The sequence below is a fragment of the Cyanistes caeruleus genome, chromosome 1 (genome assembly GCF_971803275.1).
Source record: "Cyanistes caeruleus chromosome 1, bCyaCae1.hap1.1, whole genome shotgun sequence".
Taxonomy (NCBI): Eukaryota; Metazoa; Chordata; class Aves; order Passeriformes; family Paridae; genus Cyanistes; species Cyanistes caeruleus.
The window spans coordinates 17,043,583-17,056,809 of NC_141701.1; the positions used below are offsets into that span (position 1 = coordinate 17,043,583).

General features: G+C 32.8%; 1 protein-coding gene across 3 annotated transcripts in view; it reads left to right on the forward strand.

Moving 5' to 3' along the window:
• Nucleotides 1–9,197, forward strand: part of CSMD3 (CUB and Sushi multiple domains 3) — a 574,655-nt gene extending 565,458 nt beyond the window's left edge. For all 3 annotated transcript variants that reach the window (XM_086880080.1, XM_086880087.1, XM_086880091.1), the window contains 4 exons: nucleotides 2,979–3,091; nucleotides 5,010–5,097; nucleotides 7,412–7,547; nucleotides 8,939–9,197. In XM_086880080.1, coding sequence (XP_086736206.1) covers nucleotides 2,979–3,091; nucleotides 5,010–5,097; nucleotides 7,412–7,547; nucleotides 8,939–9,098 — 497 coding nt within the window. In that variant the 3' untranslated portion in view covers nucleotides 9,099–9,197. The remainder of the gene's footprint in view (nucleotides 1–2,978; nucleotides 3,092–5,009; nucleotides 5,098–7,411; nucleotides 7,548–8,938) is intronic.
• The last annotated feature ends 4,030 nt before the right edge of the window (nucleotides 9,198–13,227 follow it).

The window sequence follows — 13,227 nt, forward strand, 5'->3', positions numbered from 1 at the left end:
ATATATTTGGAGTTAAGAGTCAGTGAGTAAAATAATCATATTAATTATCATGTTTCTCTTTTAAACATTTTAAATAATCCTCAAGTACTGTTCCTGTGATTCTCTTAATTTGTATTTACAAAATTTCACCACAGTAGCCATATGTTGACCTAGAAGGTCAGAGATACCTAATGAACATGGGAAGAAACCAGAGCTGACACTTGTTAGATTTTCTAAGTAAGAAAAAAAAATTTAGAATCATAGGATTGTTTTGGTCAAAAAAAACTAAGATAACCAATTTAATCTAATACTGCCAATTCCACCACTGAACCATGTCTCTGAAAGTGCCCCATGTATACATCTTTTAAATACTCCCAGGGATAGTGACTGCACCTGTCAGTCACCTGTCAGTGACACCCTGGACAGCCTGTTCCAATGCCAGACAACCCTTTAAGTGATGAATTTTTTCATAAGATCCAATCTAAACTTCTTCTGGCACACCTTGAAGCTATTTCCTTTCATCTGAACACTTGCTGGTTGAGAAAAGCATCAAAAGGCACCTTGCTTCAACTTCTTTTCATGTAGCTGAAGAGAGGATGTAGCTTCCCTTCAGTATCCTTTTTTTCCAGACTAAACAACCCAAGTTTCCTCAGACTCTCCTCATAAAACTTGTACTTCAGACCCTTCTCCAGCTCCATTTCCCATCTCATGCTCCAGCACTTCCATGTCTCTCATGTAAAGAGGGTCCCAAAATTGAATGCAGGATTTAAGGTGTGACCTCACCAGTGCCAGATATGGGGGGATGATCACTGCCTTGGTGCTGCTGCCCACCCTAAACCATTGTGCCATTGGCCTTCTTGGCCACCTGAGCACACTGAAGGATCATGTTCAGCCATGCTTGCACCCCCAGGGTCTCCCAAGCCTGTAGAGTTGCCTGGGGTTGTTGTGACCCAAGTGCAGGCCTATTGACCCAAATTGTCCAAATCCTTCTGCAGAGCCTTCCTACCCTCCAGCACATCAACACTCCTGCCCAGCCTGGTGTCATCTGCAAAATGACCGAGTGTACTTTATCCAGATTGTTGATAAAGATATTAAACAGGACTGGCCACAGCACTGAGCTCTGGGGAACACCAGTTGTGACTGGCCACCAACTGAATATAACACTAATCAACACAAATCTCTCAGCTCATCCAGCCTGTCAGCCTCTTACTCAGTGAAGAGTGCACCTGTCCAACCCATGAGCAGTCTGTTTCTCCAGAAGGATTCTGTTCCAAATGGTGTCAAAGTCTTTATTAAAAAGTTCAGTGAGACAGCACCCACAGCCTTTCTTTCATCCACTGAGTCACCTTATCATGGAAGGAGCCCAGAGTAGTCAAGCAAGATCTGCTTTTCATAAGCTTTTTTGGCTGGGCCTGATCTCCTGGTTGCTGAGAGGGGTGGTCTACAGGAAGGATGTAATGAATCACAGAATCTGTGTTTCTGCTGAGATCTTATTTCCCAGTATTGAGTAGAGTGGCAAATTTTTATCACTAGGTTTGTCTGTTAAATTATTTTGTAGGTTTCCTTTGAGGAATCATGCTTGGGAGTGGACTGAATGTTTTCTGATTGATAACCATGTTTGTCTTGGCTGTGTGAGAATTTTTTCTATTGTATTAATTTCATCCATGTAATTTCTGTGATGATATTAGGAACAACAGGTGTAGTATTTTGTATTTTTAGAATTAGGAAAGTAAACTGCTGTGTTTTCTCGCCCAAAACACTCCTCCAAATAAAAGGTCCCTTCAACTCAGTCAATGAGTGATTCCAAATGCCTTTTCCACTTTTTGTACAGGCATTACACATCTCATCAGGTAATTAATATTTTTTTATTTCCCCGTTCTACAGATAGAACACTGAGATCTTATGTACAGATAAGGTATCTTAGGGCCAGGGAAATAGAGATGGATCAAAAAATACATTTACATGTTAGGAAGCTGAATTCACCTATACTCAGTTTGTAGTTTTCTCAAATGAAAAGTAGATCCATCCTCCTGTATAATTTACTCTTTTGCATTCCATCATTTGATGCATCTATTTTTAATTCTTTTTATTTTGACAGCTCTGCTTACTGTAATTATTCATAGAATAAACCCATATTGCCAAAGCTCATTCATTTGGGCTTAGTGGTTTAACATGAAAGTAAGTCTTCTCATTAGCTCAGAAATTATTTGTATGTAATGATACCTCCTATAGGGCAGTCACCAATCCTTAATGTGGAGAACACTTTTATTTTTTTCAATTTAGGAATGTACACAAGAAATTATGAATTTGTAATCATTGCCAATGGAAGATGAAATCACCAAACATATTGTGGTATTTTATTTTCATTTCCTAATTAACAAATAATGATATTTGGGTTCTATATAATTATTCTTCAGGAACACAAATGAGTCAATAATTATGTCTACAAAGTAAATAAGGTTGCATATGAGTCTTCTCATTATATGAAAGAAACTCTCTTGTAACTGACTGTACTAACTGATGAAGAACAATCCAATCATAAAAAATATTTTTTTTTTCTTTTCAATTTAGCAGCAGCTTTTGGAATAGAATTTGTGTGTGGATGTTCCTTTATCATGTTTTATATGTAATGACTAAATTATATATTGAAAGTAGGGATGTGATGTTTATATACACTCTTCCTGATTCAGAACAATATTTTTCCATTTCAAATCAGATTGCTGTCAATGTTCTGCCTAAGGCTTGAAGTAACAGCTGTGTGTATGGGGTTTCCCTTCTCTCCTCTCTACAGGCTAAGCTAAAAACTGTTTCTGTTGAAATCTTGTGATTATTGAAATAATTTCAAAATAGAGTGCATCTTTCTAAACAAACAATGTTGACATTGGTGCTTATTCTTCCTGCTTTTCCTCTTTAAGACAAGAGGTGATGTGTTTATTTTCAAAGATGACATCATTTTTCTAGTCAGCAGAAATGTGACTTTTTAAAACTATATTCTACAGGAGTGTATAAAAGCCAGGAAGCTCGGCTAATGCTCCACATATATCTCATTAAAGCACCCTCCCATACATCTGCAAGCAAGTTGAAAGAGGAAAAATGGGCTATGGATGGTTTTGTGAGTATATTTCTGCTACAACAGAGAGGGAAATTTTTTTTATTGAAATCGTGCTGGTTTTTAAATCCAAAAAATCCTGAGACATATCAAATGGAATCTTTTTAGCAAGGCTGATTCATTAAATTACATGAAAATTTTCTTGTTAAATGCAGGTGATCAGTCTGAGGGAAAATATTGGAACAGTCATAGAGTGTAGGCAAAATTAAAATGCATGTTATTACAGAAGTCTTTCTTATAGGTCTATTTATTACAATATATTTTAAAATTTTATCATAATTAAAAAAAAACATTTTATAGTAATATTATATTAATGCAATAACAATTTTGATCATTATATTAGCATACATGTTTTATTTTTTGGTGAGTTTTATAAATACCTTGAAAAAGATGCCCTGTCACATGTATGTGGTATATATATGTATAGAAAACAAAATAGAATACTCCAATTTAGCATTAGGCCCTTTAGGTTCTGGGTCTGAGTTTATTCTTTAAAACAGAGGAAGAGAGCACATAACTGGGAGGAGGGGAGGTAAAGGAGAGGGTTAAATAGCCCGGGTTTCTGGGATGTGATTAAACCATGAAAATGACTTCCACGAGTAGATAGAGAAAAAAAGTAGATTTTTTTAGAAAACAAAGAGCCTAAAATTATATGTGTGAGGATAAACACTCATTCATTCATACTTACACCATCTGATTTTTTAAGGAATTTATTTGTTTTCCTATTTTTCACCTATTGGTTAAGCACTAAGGTTAAGCACTATTACATTTTTTTATAACTGGTTGAACAATGTATTTTTTAAAAGGTGCAGAATGAAAATCTTATACTAAACTCATTAAGCAATAAATGTACTAGTGAAAAGGCTTAACACTTTTGGCTTGTACAAACTTTAGGCTTCACAAACATGCTCCTGAGTTAGCAAAAGCAGATTTCTAAATTTTCACTAGTTTAAATTTCACTAGAAATTTTCAGATTTCTAAATTTACAATAGTAGACAGTATACTCCCTACATTCTATATGCTATTTGCATACTGTTCTCACTTGACCTTTTTTTTTCTTTGAGTCTTGGAATAGCACAAAGAGGCTGCTTTAGCCCAAAGTAAAAAAAATCACCTAAGAGAGGCACTGGGTCTTCAGTGAAAACATAGCTTCAGGTCACTGCTGAAGACATGCTGTGTCTTGAGAAGTTGGGAAGCTTAAGGGAAAAGATTGAAGGAAACCTACCTAGAAAACACTGAATTTAAACCTAATAACTATTCTTAGATGCAAGTATCTGACAAGTTGTATACAGTACACTACTTTAGACTGTACTTACTATAATTAAGAGAGATAATCATAGGATCACAACCAGTCCCCTCCCTCCCACAAGCCTTTTAGTTTTTAGTAGCATATTTTGCCCTCATTCTTATGGTCCACAGCTGTATAATTAAGTGCTTATTTGGATAGGCACTGAGAATAATCAAAAGAACTTTCAATTAATTTGAGGTCTTTCTAAATTCGTTTAAAACTAAGTATTAAAACCTCAATACTTGCATCCTTAGGATTATATGCAAGATAAGTTTTCAAATTTACTTCCAAAACAAACCAGAAAGTTATGAAGTATATAAGAGCTTAGAAATGGTGACATTTGAACTACCAGAAACTTCAGGTCTGAGTGGTTTTAAAAAAACACAGTTAAAGGCAGTATAAGGTGTCATATGGACCATAAACCACCAAGTCTAAGCCGTGCCTATAACAGTCTTGTCTTTTCTTTTGAACTTTACATGTAAATTTCCTAGAAAAAGAGGTGTTTGTAGTGGGGAATAACAGCTACCAGTCAAGCATATTATGATATAAAATAGAATCGCTCCCTCTCAAATAGATACATGTAACTTGAAACCAAGTTTTCCACATTTAATTCTAAGTACTTTTTGTTTACAGGTTTCTGCTGAACCTGATGGAGCAACGTATGTTTTTCAAGGATTCATCCAGGGTAAAGATTATGGACAATTTGGGCTTCAAAGAATAGGTATTCTACAAATTCTAATTCTTTGCTACTTCATTGTTCTGTATTCAGTTTTATTGTATCCAGTAGTATGAAGGTATCTGCAGGATGTTAACAATTGACATTTTATAGACTATTGAGATATTAATATCATTAAACTGTCATTTAAGTGGTAGTTACAAATAAGTTGTAAGGAGCTATAGATGACTCGCAGTCTATTGCCTAGTATACATATTTATTTGTAATATTTTGAGCAGTTTTTTTCTCCAATTATATGTAAAATGCATTTAGTTTCATATCTTAATAGCGATCTAGAAAACCCATGTTGTAGAATGTTTTGATAAACTGATTTCTTGCTTATGGTGCTGAAACACCATTTCACCTAAACATTTGTTAAAAGAGGGAAACAGCTAAATATTTGCAGGTAAATATGTATATTACTTTTAAGAAGAAAAAATGTTACTTGATAAGTTTTTATTTCCTAAAAATTAACTTCTTGTTTCTATACTAAGAGAGCTTTGGTTACAGAGCTCTGGTGATAACATTCTGTTGTGTTAATTAAGAAAAGAATTTAATATTCTTTTCTAATGCTGTCTTAAGAACTGTGATATTTCTCCTTCCATGAGAATTTGAATTTAGTTTATACCAAATTTTAAATTTGGTAAAATAATAAATAATAATAAAATACTGTTGGGAATGCCTTAGAAGAGGACTTCTTTTTCACTAATATAATAGCTATTTAGAAAGAATTCTTACCTCCAGGTAAAATTCCTATATGTGAATGGAAAATTATGTTCTTTCAGCCACAAAGATCCATTCTTATTTTTATTTTTTTTCAGTGAAATCAGATAATTCTATAATTCTTGAATGTGCTGGAAAGAAGGAATGTAAAGTCAAATTTTTCTCTTTTCACAGTTCTAAGTCATAGTAAAATATACTGATCCTGTTTTTCACTGTATTTTTATATGCAAATTACTTTGAAAGAATTTTTAGAAATATCTTTATCAAGAAATGTTTTTATTAATATAATAAGTTATTTCCTTTTATTAACTTCTTAAAATTATTTGAGTCATCTAAGAAAAAGTAAAATGCAAGACTTCCTTAGCAAATTATTTTGATAGATTATTGCAAAATTTTTATTTCTTCATTTGATTTTTGAATTATATGCTTGACATTTTTTTATGTAATCTATTGAAGACAATTTTAATTGGTGTATAACTTCAAGGAAAAGAATGATTCAAAGTAAAATTGTATACAAGATTTAATTGTAGCTAGTCAATAATATCACTATAAAGAAATTCACAATATTTGAACAGATTTTGTTCACATAGTTGGTTGTTTGAGGTCTTTTTTGTGGGTTTTTTTTTAATTTCTGTATATTGTCTTATACAGTCAAGAAAGTCAGAAAACATGATGACATAAGCAATTCATAAAAGATCCAGTTAAAAATCTTGAAAATTAATTTTGAAGATGTGTTAGAGAATCACAGAATCAACTTGCTTGAAAAAGACCTTGGAGACCATCAAGTCCAACCTATGACCCACCATCACCTTACCAACTAAGCTGTGTCACTGAGTGCCACATCCCATCTTTCCTTAAACACCTCCAGGGTTGGTGACTCCACCACTTCCTTGGGCAGCCCATTCCAATGCCCAAACATTCTTTCTGTAAAGAATTTTTTATAATGTCTGGGTCATTGTTATAACCTTTCTTCACATTTAAAAGGGGTATAATTTTTTGTGTAGATAATGTAAGTAATGTATTCTTCAGCCAAGCAGGAGGTCATATTTCTATTTTTTTTAATCAATATCTGTCTTTAGCTATTCAAAATTGTTCCTATCTCTTTCACTCTGTGTATCAGTAGCAGCACCTAAGGAAATAATGAGTTTAAATTTGCCTTTTCAGGTGATTGGCCTTTTCCTTGATAGCATGTTTGTGTTTTATATAGTAGTATTTATTAATTAATGAAATACACAAATAAAACCAGTACTATAATCAATCTAACATATGCATTATTATAAATTTGAATTTTTGTATCACAGTACAGTAATGAGTTTTCATTACATACCAAAGTTGAATCAAATGCAGAATTATGCTGTGAGATATTTACTGTACCAGACTAGGTGTACTGTTCTGCCAACATGTGGCATCCACATATTAATTGGAATATGGTATATATTAAGATTCCAGGTGGCCTCAGCATACAGCTTTATGCATGCAGCAGAACATATGATGATGACCCAGTAACAAGATGTTATTGAACTCCAAAGATTATGGAGTAGTATGTGCTGCTGATAACATACACATATATTACTTGTGTTTTCTTATTGTTTTTTAGGTCTTAACATGTCTGAGGGTTCAAATTCTTCTAATCAACCACATGGTACAAATAGTAGTTCAGTGGCCATTGCTATCCTTGTGCCTTTCTTTGCCCTTATATTTGCTGGTTTTGGCTTTTATCTTTATAAACAAAGGTAAGTACAAATTGCATACACAGAATTCCTCTATTCCTCTAACTGTTGGTGATTATTTTTGTCTTCAGCTTTTGCTAGTGCAAATAAAGTTTTCTGTAAAACAACAAAGACTTTGGAAAATATGCATGTAGACAGTTCTCCCTACATCTATTAAGATCTGATATAATAACTAAGAGATGAGTTTATTATACGGCTCTGTGCTCCCATTCCTACCTATCAAAAATTTTATAAATTTATCTCTTCATGATAAAATAGGTGGTTTAAATTATTGGCATATACTGAATAATATTTTCGGGAGATTTTGTGTGAATTCAATTGCCTTTATTCTTTTCTTCATGTGACAGAATCAAGCCATATCCCAAGTAATTTATCTGAATGCCTGACCAGTTTATTTGCATACAAATGTATGCAAACATTATGTCATCAAGAGATTTCATTGTGAAACTGTTTCTGCATCTGAAATTATTAGTTTACATGCAATTACTTTAAATAGCCACCAGTCATTTCAGTTTCTTCATTTAAGTTCAACAGCTTTTTTCATATTACCAAGACCAGTATTAATTCTTTGGGTGCAGTAAGCTTCTCCTGTAGCTTTAAAGCATTTCATGACTAAAGAAACCTTAATCACTTTAATGCCTAGGAAATTCATTGCATGCTAACTGCCAAAATGGGGATTTACGTCTGATAGTCTGACAATGATACCAGTAATATATGTTACAGGATAACATTAGTTTAAAACATGTACCATCATTTGTAATTAGTACTTGTTTTCAACTGTTCACCATATGAAAAATTGCCCATGTAATTTTTTTATGTATTTGCTATTAGCTGTATGCTGTAAGCACTGGTCTTGGCTTTTTACACTGATGACTTAAAATATAGTATGCATTTTGTAAAGAAGTATAGGTCAAAAGCTTTTAAGGGTTTGAACTATGATATTTTTAGTTATTTAGTGAAAAAGAGGGCATTCAGCTATAAACTTACTCTTTGTAAAATTGCTGAGTCTCCAAAGGCAGAAAAAACCCTCAGTCATCTGGTTGGGGAACTATTGTGTCTTTACAAGATTTTGTTGTACTCTTTATAATCTGATTATCCAAGTGGAATGGATAACAGCTTAGATAAGGGGTAATGGTTACAACAACAGGGAATAACCTCTTCTAAGGTTGTTAACTAAGTTTCTAAGTGAATACCATTTTCAAGGAATCATAAAGCCATTAAACTTCAATAAAGACAGTACTAATTCTCAGCATAAATATTGTAAAAAAAAAAATCAAGATGTCATATTTAGCTCCTATAATTGGAATTGGGAGCTAAACTCTGTTCTGCTTCTTAAACCATGTTAAGTCAGTGAGGAAAACTTCAGTTACAAATGTTCTGTCTTTTTTCTACAGGACTGCACCTAAAACACAGTACACAGGATGCTCTGTACATGAAAATAATAATGGACAAGCTGCTTTTGAAAACCCCATGTATGACACAAATGCAAAGTCAGTGGAAGGGAAAGCAGTACGATTTGACCCCAACTTGAACACTGTTTGCACAATGGTATAATGTGGTAATGATTTGTCTTCAAAGTCTGGAAATTGACACACAACACTGAACACACAGTTCACTAATTAAAAAAATAAAAAAAAAGAAATTTAAAAAAAATTAAAGCACACTTTTCAGGATCTAGTGGGTCACCTTTTCCTGAGGATGTTAGGCAAGTCTGGGTTGTAGTTATCTTGTTTTGATTTTGTTTTTCATAAACTGGATCAGAATTCTTCTTTGTGTATGTCACAGAGAGTTTTAAAGAATTTTGCTGCACTCCATGAGTGCTACTCACAGTTTATTTGCTTTTTTAAAAAAGGAGGTTATTCTAAAACATAAAACATATTTGCATATATTGGAGGAGCATCCACTATCAATATTCTGTGCTTAATAAAAACTATAATAGAGGGACTGGGTTAAAAAAAAAAAAAGATATAGGTAGAAAATAAGAGCTATACTTACAGGAGACAATAGGTCACTGATTTCTCTTTAACAGTCATATGCTACATCTTTCTCATGAGTTTGAATCTTTTTTCCTTTTTCAGCCCATTAAGTATTTTATTTTTCTCAGTCGAATTTCTGAGTCCAGGATGTAGTATTTAGAAATCAGCAAGTATAACTTACTCTTTTTGTATCACAGAAAAAAAAAATTAAAATTTCATGCCCTTATAAAGTGAATTTTCTTCCCTGCTTTATATCTTGCTTCATTTTCATGTTCCAAGTCAAGCTTGTTTTCTCTGTTTCTATTAACAATATCCACAAATTGTAATGTTTATATATTTCTTTTGTCAATCATATATCTAGACAAATTTTACAATGAAGAATCTAATATGAATTGAGCTTTGTATGTGATTATGTTCCTTTAATGTTGAAGAACATTCAGGGGTGACCATCTTACATTTGTTTCGAAAGTTAAAACAATTTAAAATTTCCCATTAAAAAGTACAATTTGCAGTAATATTAGTAATGAAATCCCTATATCAAAAATAGGAATCCATTTTTCAGTCCATTTTACTTAAAACTAGACCATATCCCACCTGTTTGTTCCTTCAGCATTTTCACAAAATGCATGCACAAAGCATGATGTGATCCCATTGAAACCGATGGATTCTAAGAGACTTCAATGAACTTTGAATCAGATCTACAAGGTAGCAGGAAGTTATAATTTGGAAATACTGTGTTTTCACATCTGTTCTATCTATATATTCCAGTACTCTATGGAAACAAATCCTTAAAGCTCATTTAAAATTGAATATATTACCATAGTGCAAGGAAAAAAATATCAATATATATATATATATATACACACATATATATATATAAAGCCATGATTTTATTAGGGACAATCCATTCATTTTAGGGACAATTCAGATTCCACAGCCCTCAAATACAAGTTTTAGACATTCCAGAATCACTTCTAAGGAAATGCAATTTTTAGTTTTACAGTTATTTCATATCAGAATTATTCAGTGGGAGCTCAGTAATTTATTTGGTGTAGGTCATTGTCTTCCATTCATAGCATGACTCACAAATGCTGTGTGTTAGCCAGTGTGAATTACCCGTTATTGTCCCTTTCAGACATGAATAATTCTGTGAAAATAACCTTTTTATTACCGTAATAGAGAGTGCCTACCAAAAATCATTGTACCCAGGATTGCTGCTTGGATTTCTATAATGTTTGATGAATTTCTTATAAATCATTTTACAACACTTTGTTTTGAATATTCATACAACTCTGTCAAACTGTATTCTACTAAAAGGATGCTGTTTTATATTTTATACCATTGGTTGTTATTTATTCTTGTTTATTCAAATGACTGCAATAACTATTATTCATTCATTAATGTTAAAGTTAATACATTTGAGATCGTTTAAAATGTTTCTTCTGCAACTGGCTACTCCTCTTATATTAATGCATACACTTTTGTAAAGAAGTATATTTTTATGAAAAAGGATTTGTAAAAGTATGATGTAAATTTTCAGTGCAATGTAAACAAAATAAAACCGGACAATTGCTTTTTTTAACCATGTCTCTTCTTTGGAAGATGAGCTTTAAACTTATTTAAGTTGGGAAGATGAGAAAATAACCAAATTAAGAATTCAAATTTGGTATTCTTGTGGGTCTTAAAATCATGTTAATTTTTCTGAATCTTTCTGCAAGTTTTAGGTGAAGTTGGTAAAATTTAGATTACTTTCAAAAATAATTGATAAGCACAATGTTTAAAGCTATTTATTTTCTAAAATTAATTTTCTGATTTACTTGAAGAAGCAGGTTTACTGAAAAATTGTCCTACCATTGGAAAACAGAGGAAAAAAAAAACAAACAACAAAGTAATGTAGAAAACTTGTCTCATTCCTAAAGATTGTAGATAGCCTTTGTATATTATTTTGCTACCTTTTCTCAGAAATGTGCAGGCCATATTAGCTGGTATTACCAGTGCAAACAATATTTTCTGGCATTAAAACCCCCCAGTGATTCTTTTACTGACATTGAACTGGAAGGAGGGATGTTAATTATTTACTATAACATTGAAAATGTCTTTTGATGACCCCTTTCACTCACAAGTATGAAAAGTGGCTGGCAAATTCTGATCTGAAATGCTAGTCATAGAATAACTGGGCGTGGGGGAATAGTCTAAAATTAATTTGTGAATTTGATGCTCTATATAAACTTAAAATGCCAATTCAGATCCATGTTGAAATTGCTGAAAATTGTATTGTTAAATACATTAGAGAATGAAGTATGGATTCAGTATATAAAGCATGAGGATCACATTTTTAAGGGGTAGAAGGTGGGGTTCTAGGGCAAATTGGTTCACTCTGCAAAACAAACAAAAAAAAATCCTGTTTCACAGTAGCCAAACTAGAATATGAAGTTAAGCTCTTCAATTTTTGTTTATGCATTATATGTTCCAACACATAAAAGTAAATAAAACATCAAATTAGTTCCACTATTATGTGAATTAGCTTAGCTAATATACCCAGTTTGCACTTTTGAAGAATTATACAGACTTCATTGCTATAGAAAATGCCATATTCATAATAGAATGAATTTGGGGTTTGGTTTGTTTGCTTTGGTTTTGTACATTGGATCTGTTTGTTTGTGGATTTTTGTTTTGGGTGGCAGGGAGGATGGAGGTTGTTCTTTGGGGTGGGTTTTTGTTGTTTACTTTTTACTGTAGTTCCTGACTCGTTTGACTTACAAATTTTGTGTGAACTCTGATTTTCTAGTAGCAGAGTGGTCAGTTTTCAGAGTGGCAGATGGAATTCCAAGTTCATTGGAATTCCAACCTCATTGGAGGCTGTAAATACAGTCTATTCACAGTTTTTTGTTTTTCTTGGGAAGGTAGCTGAATAGAAGATACCACTTTGGCTACATTATTCAAGCAAACAGAGTACACAGAGAAAATGTGCATGAATAGAAATTGTCATGCAACTCTGAGTCTGTCTTTTCAAGATTAAGACAGCTTGTGCAATATTATGGACCAAAGTTTAAAATTTTCTTTAAGATTCTGTAACACTGAGCCTTTTTATTTCTACATTATCTCCATGTCAATACCCATCTTTTCCAGTATGTGCTGTTAGATAACACTATGTGCTGGTTTGTTACAACAATCCAGAAGCCACACAGTTTCAACTACACTCACCAAAATAGCAGTTCTAGTAGAACTTCTCAGAAGCATCATAAAATCGAGCTTAAAATCTCATATTTTACTTCGGTTTGTGAAGTAGAACTGCCATTGATATGAAGACATCTTAATCTGGAGGAATTCTTTGACAAAAGCAGAACAAAATGTTCTTGTCAAGGAAATAGTTCAATAGCTACCAATCCTATATACAAATCCTTCATATGGAGAGCTAATGGGAAGTAAAATGAGCTTTTAGCCAAGTCATTAAGCTATTAAATCTATATATGTTGCAGCATCTTTATGTGATCAGAGTTGGAGAAAAATATGCCTTATATCACTAGTTATATTTAAAGTCCCACAGTCATTGTTAGATTAATTTACAAAGATATTTTATAATTTCAGATTTTCATTGGGGGTTGATATAGGTACATGAAGAGCCTGGATGACTACTTAAGCAATGGTAAATTCAGTCACCAAGTTCCAGAGTTCCTCTTTCACACATTGCTTGTAGTCTTACTAGC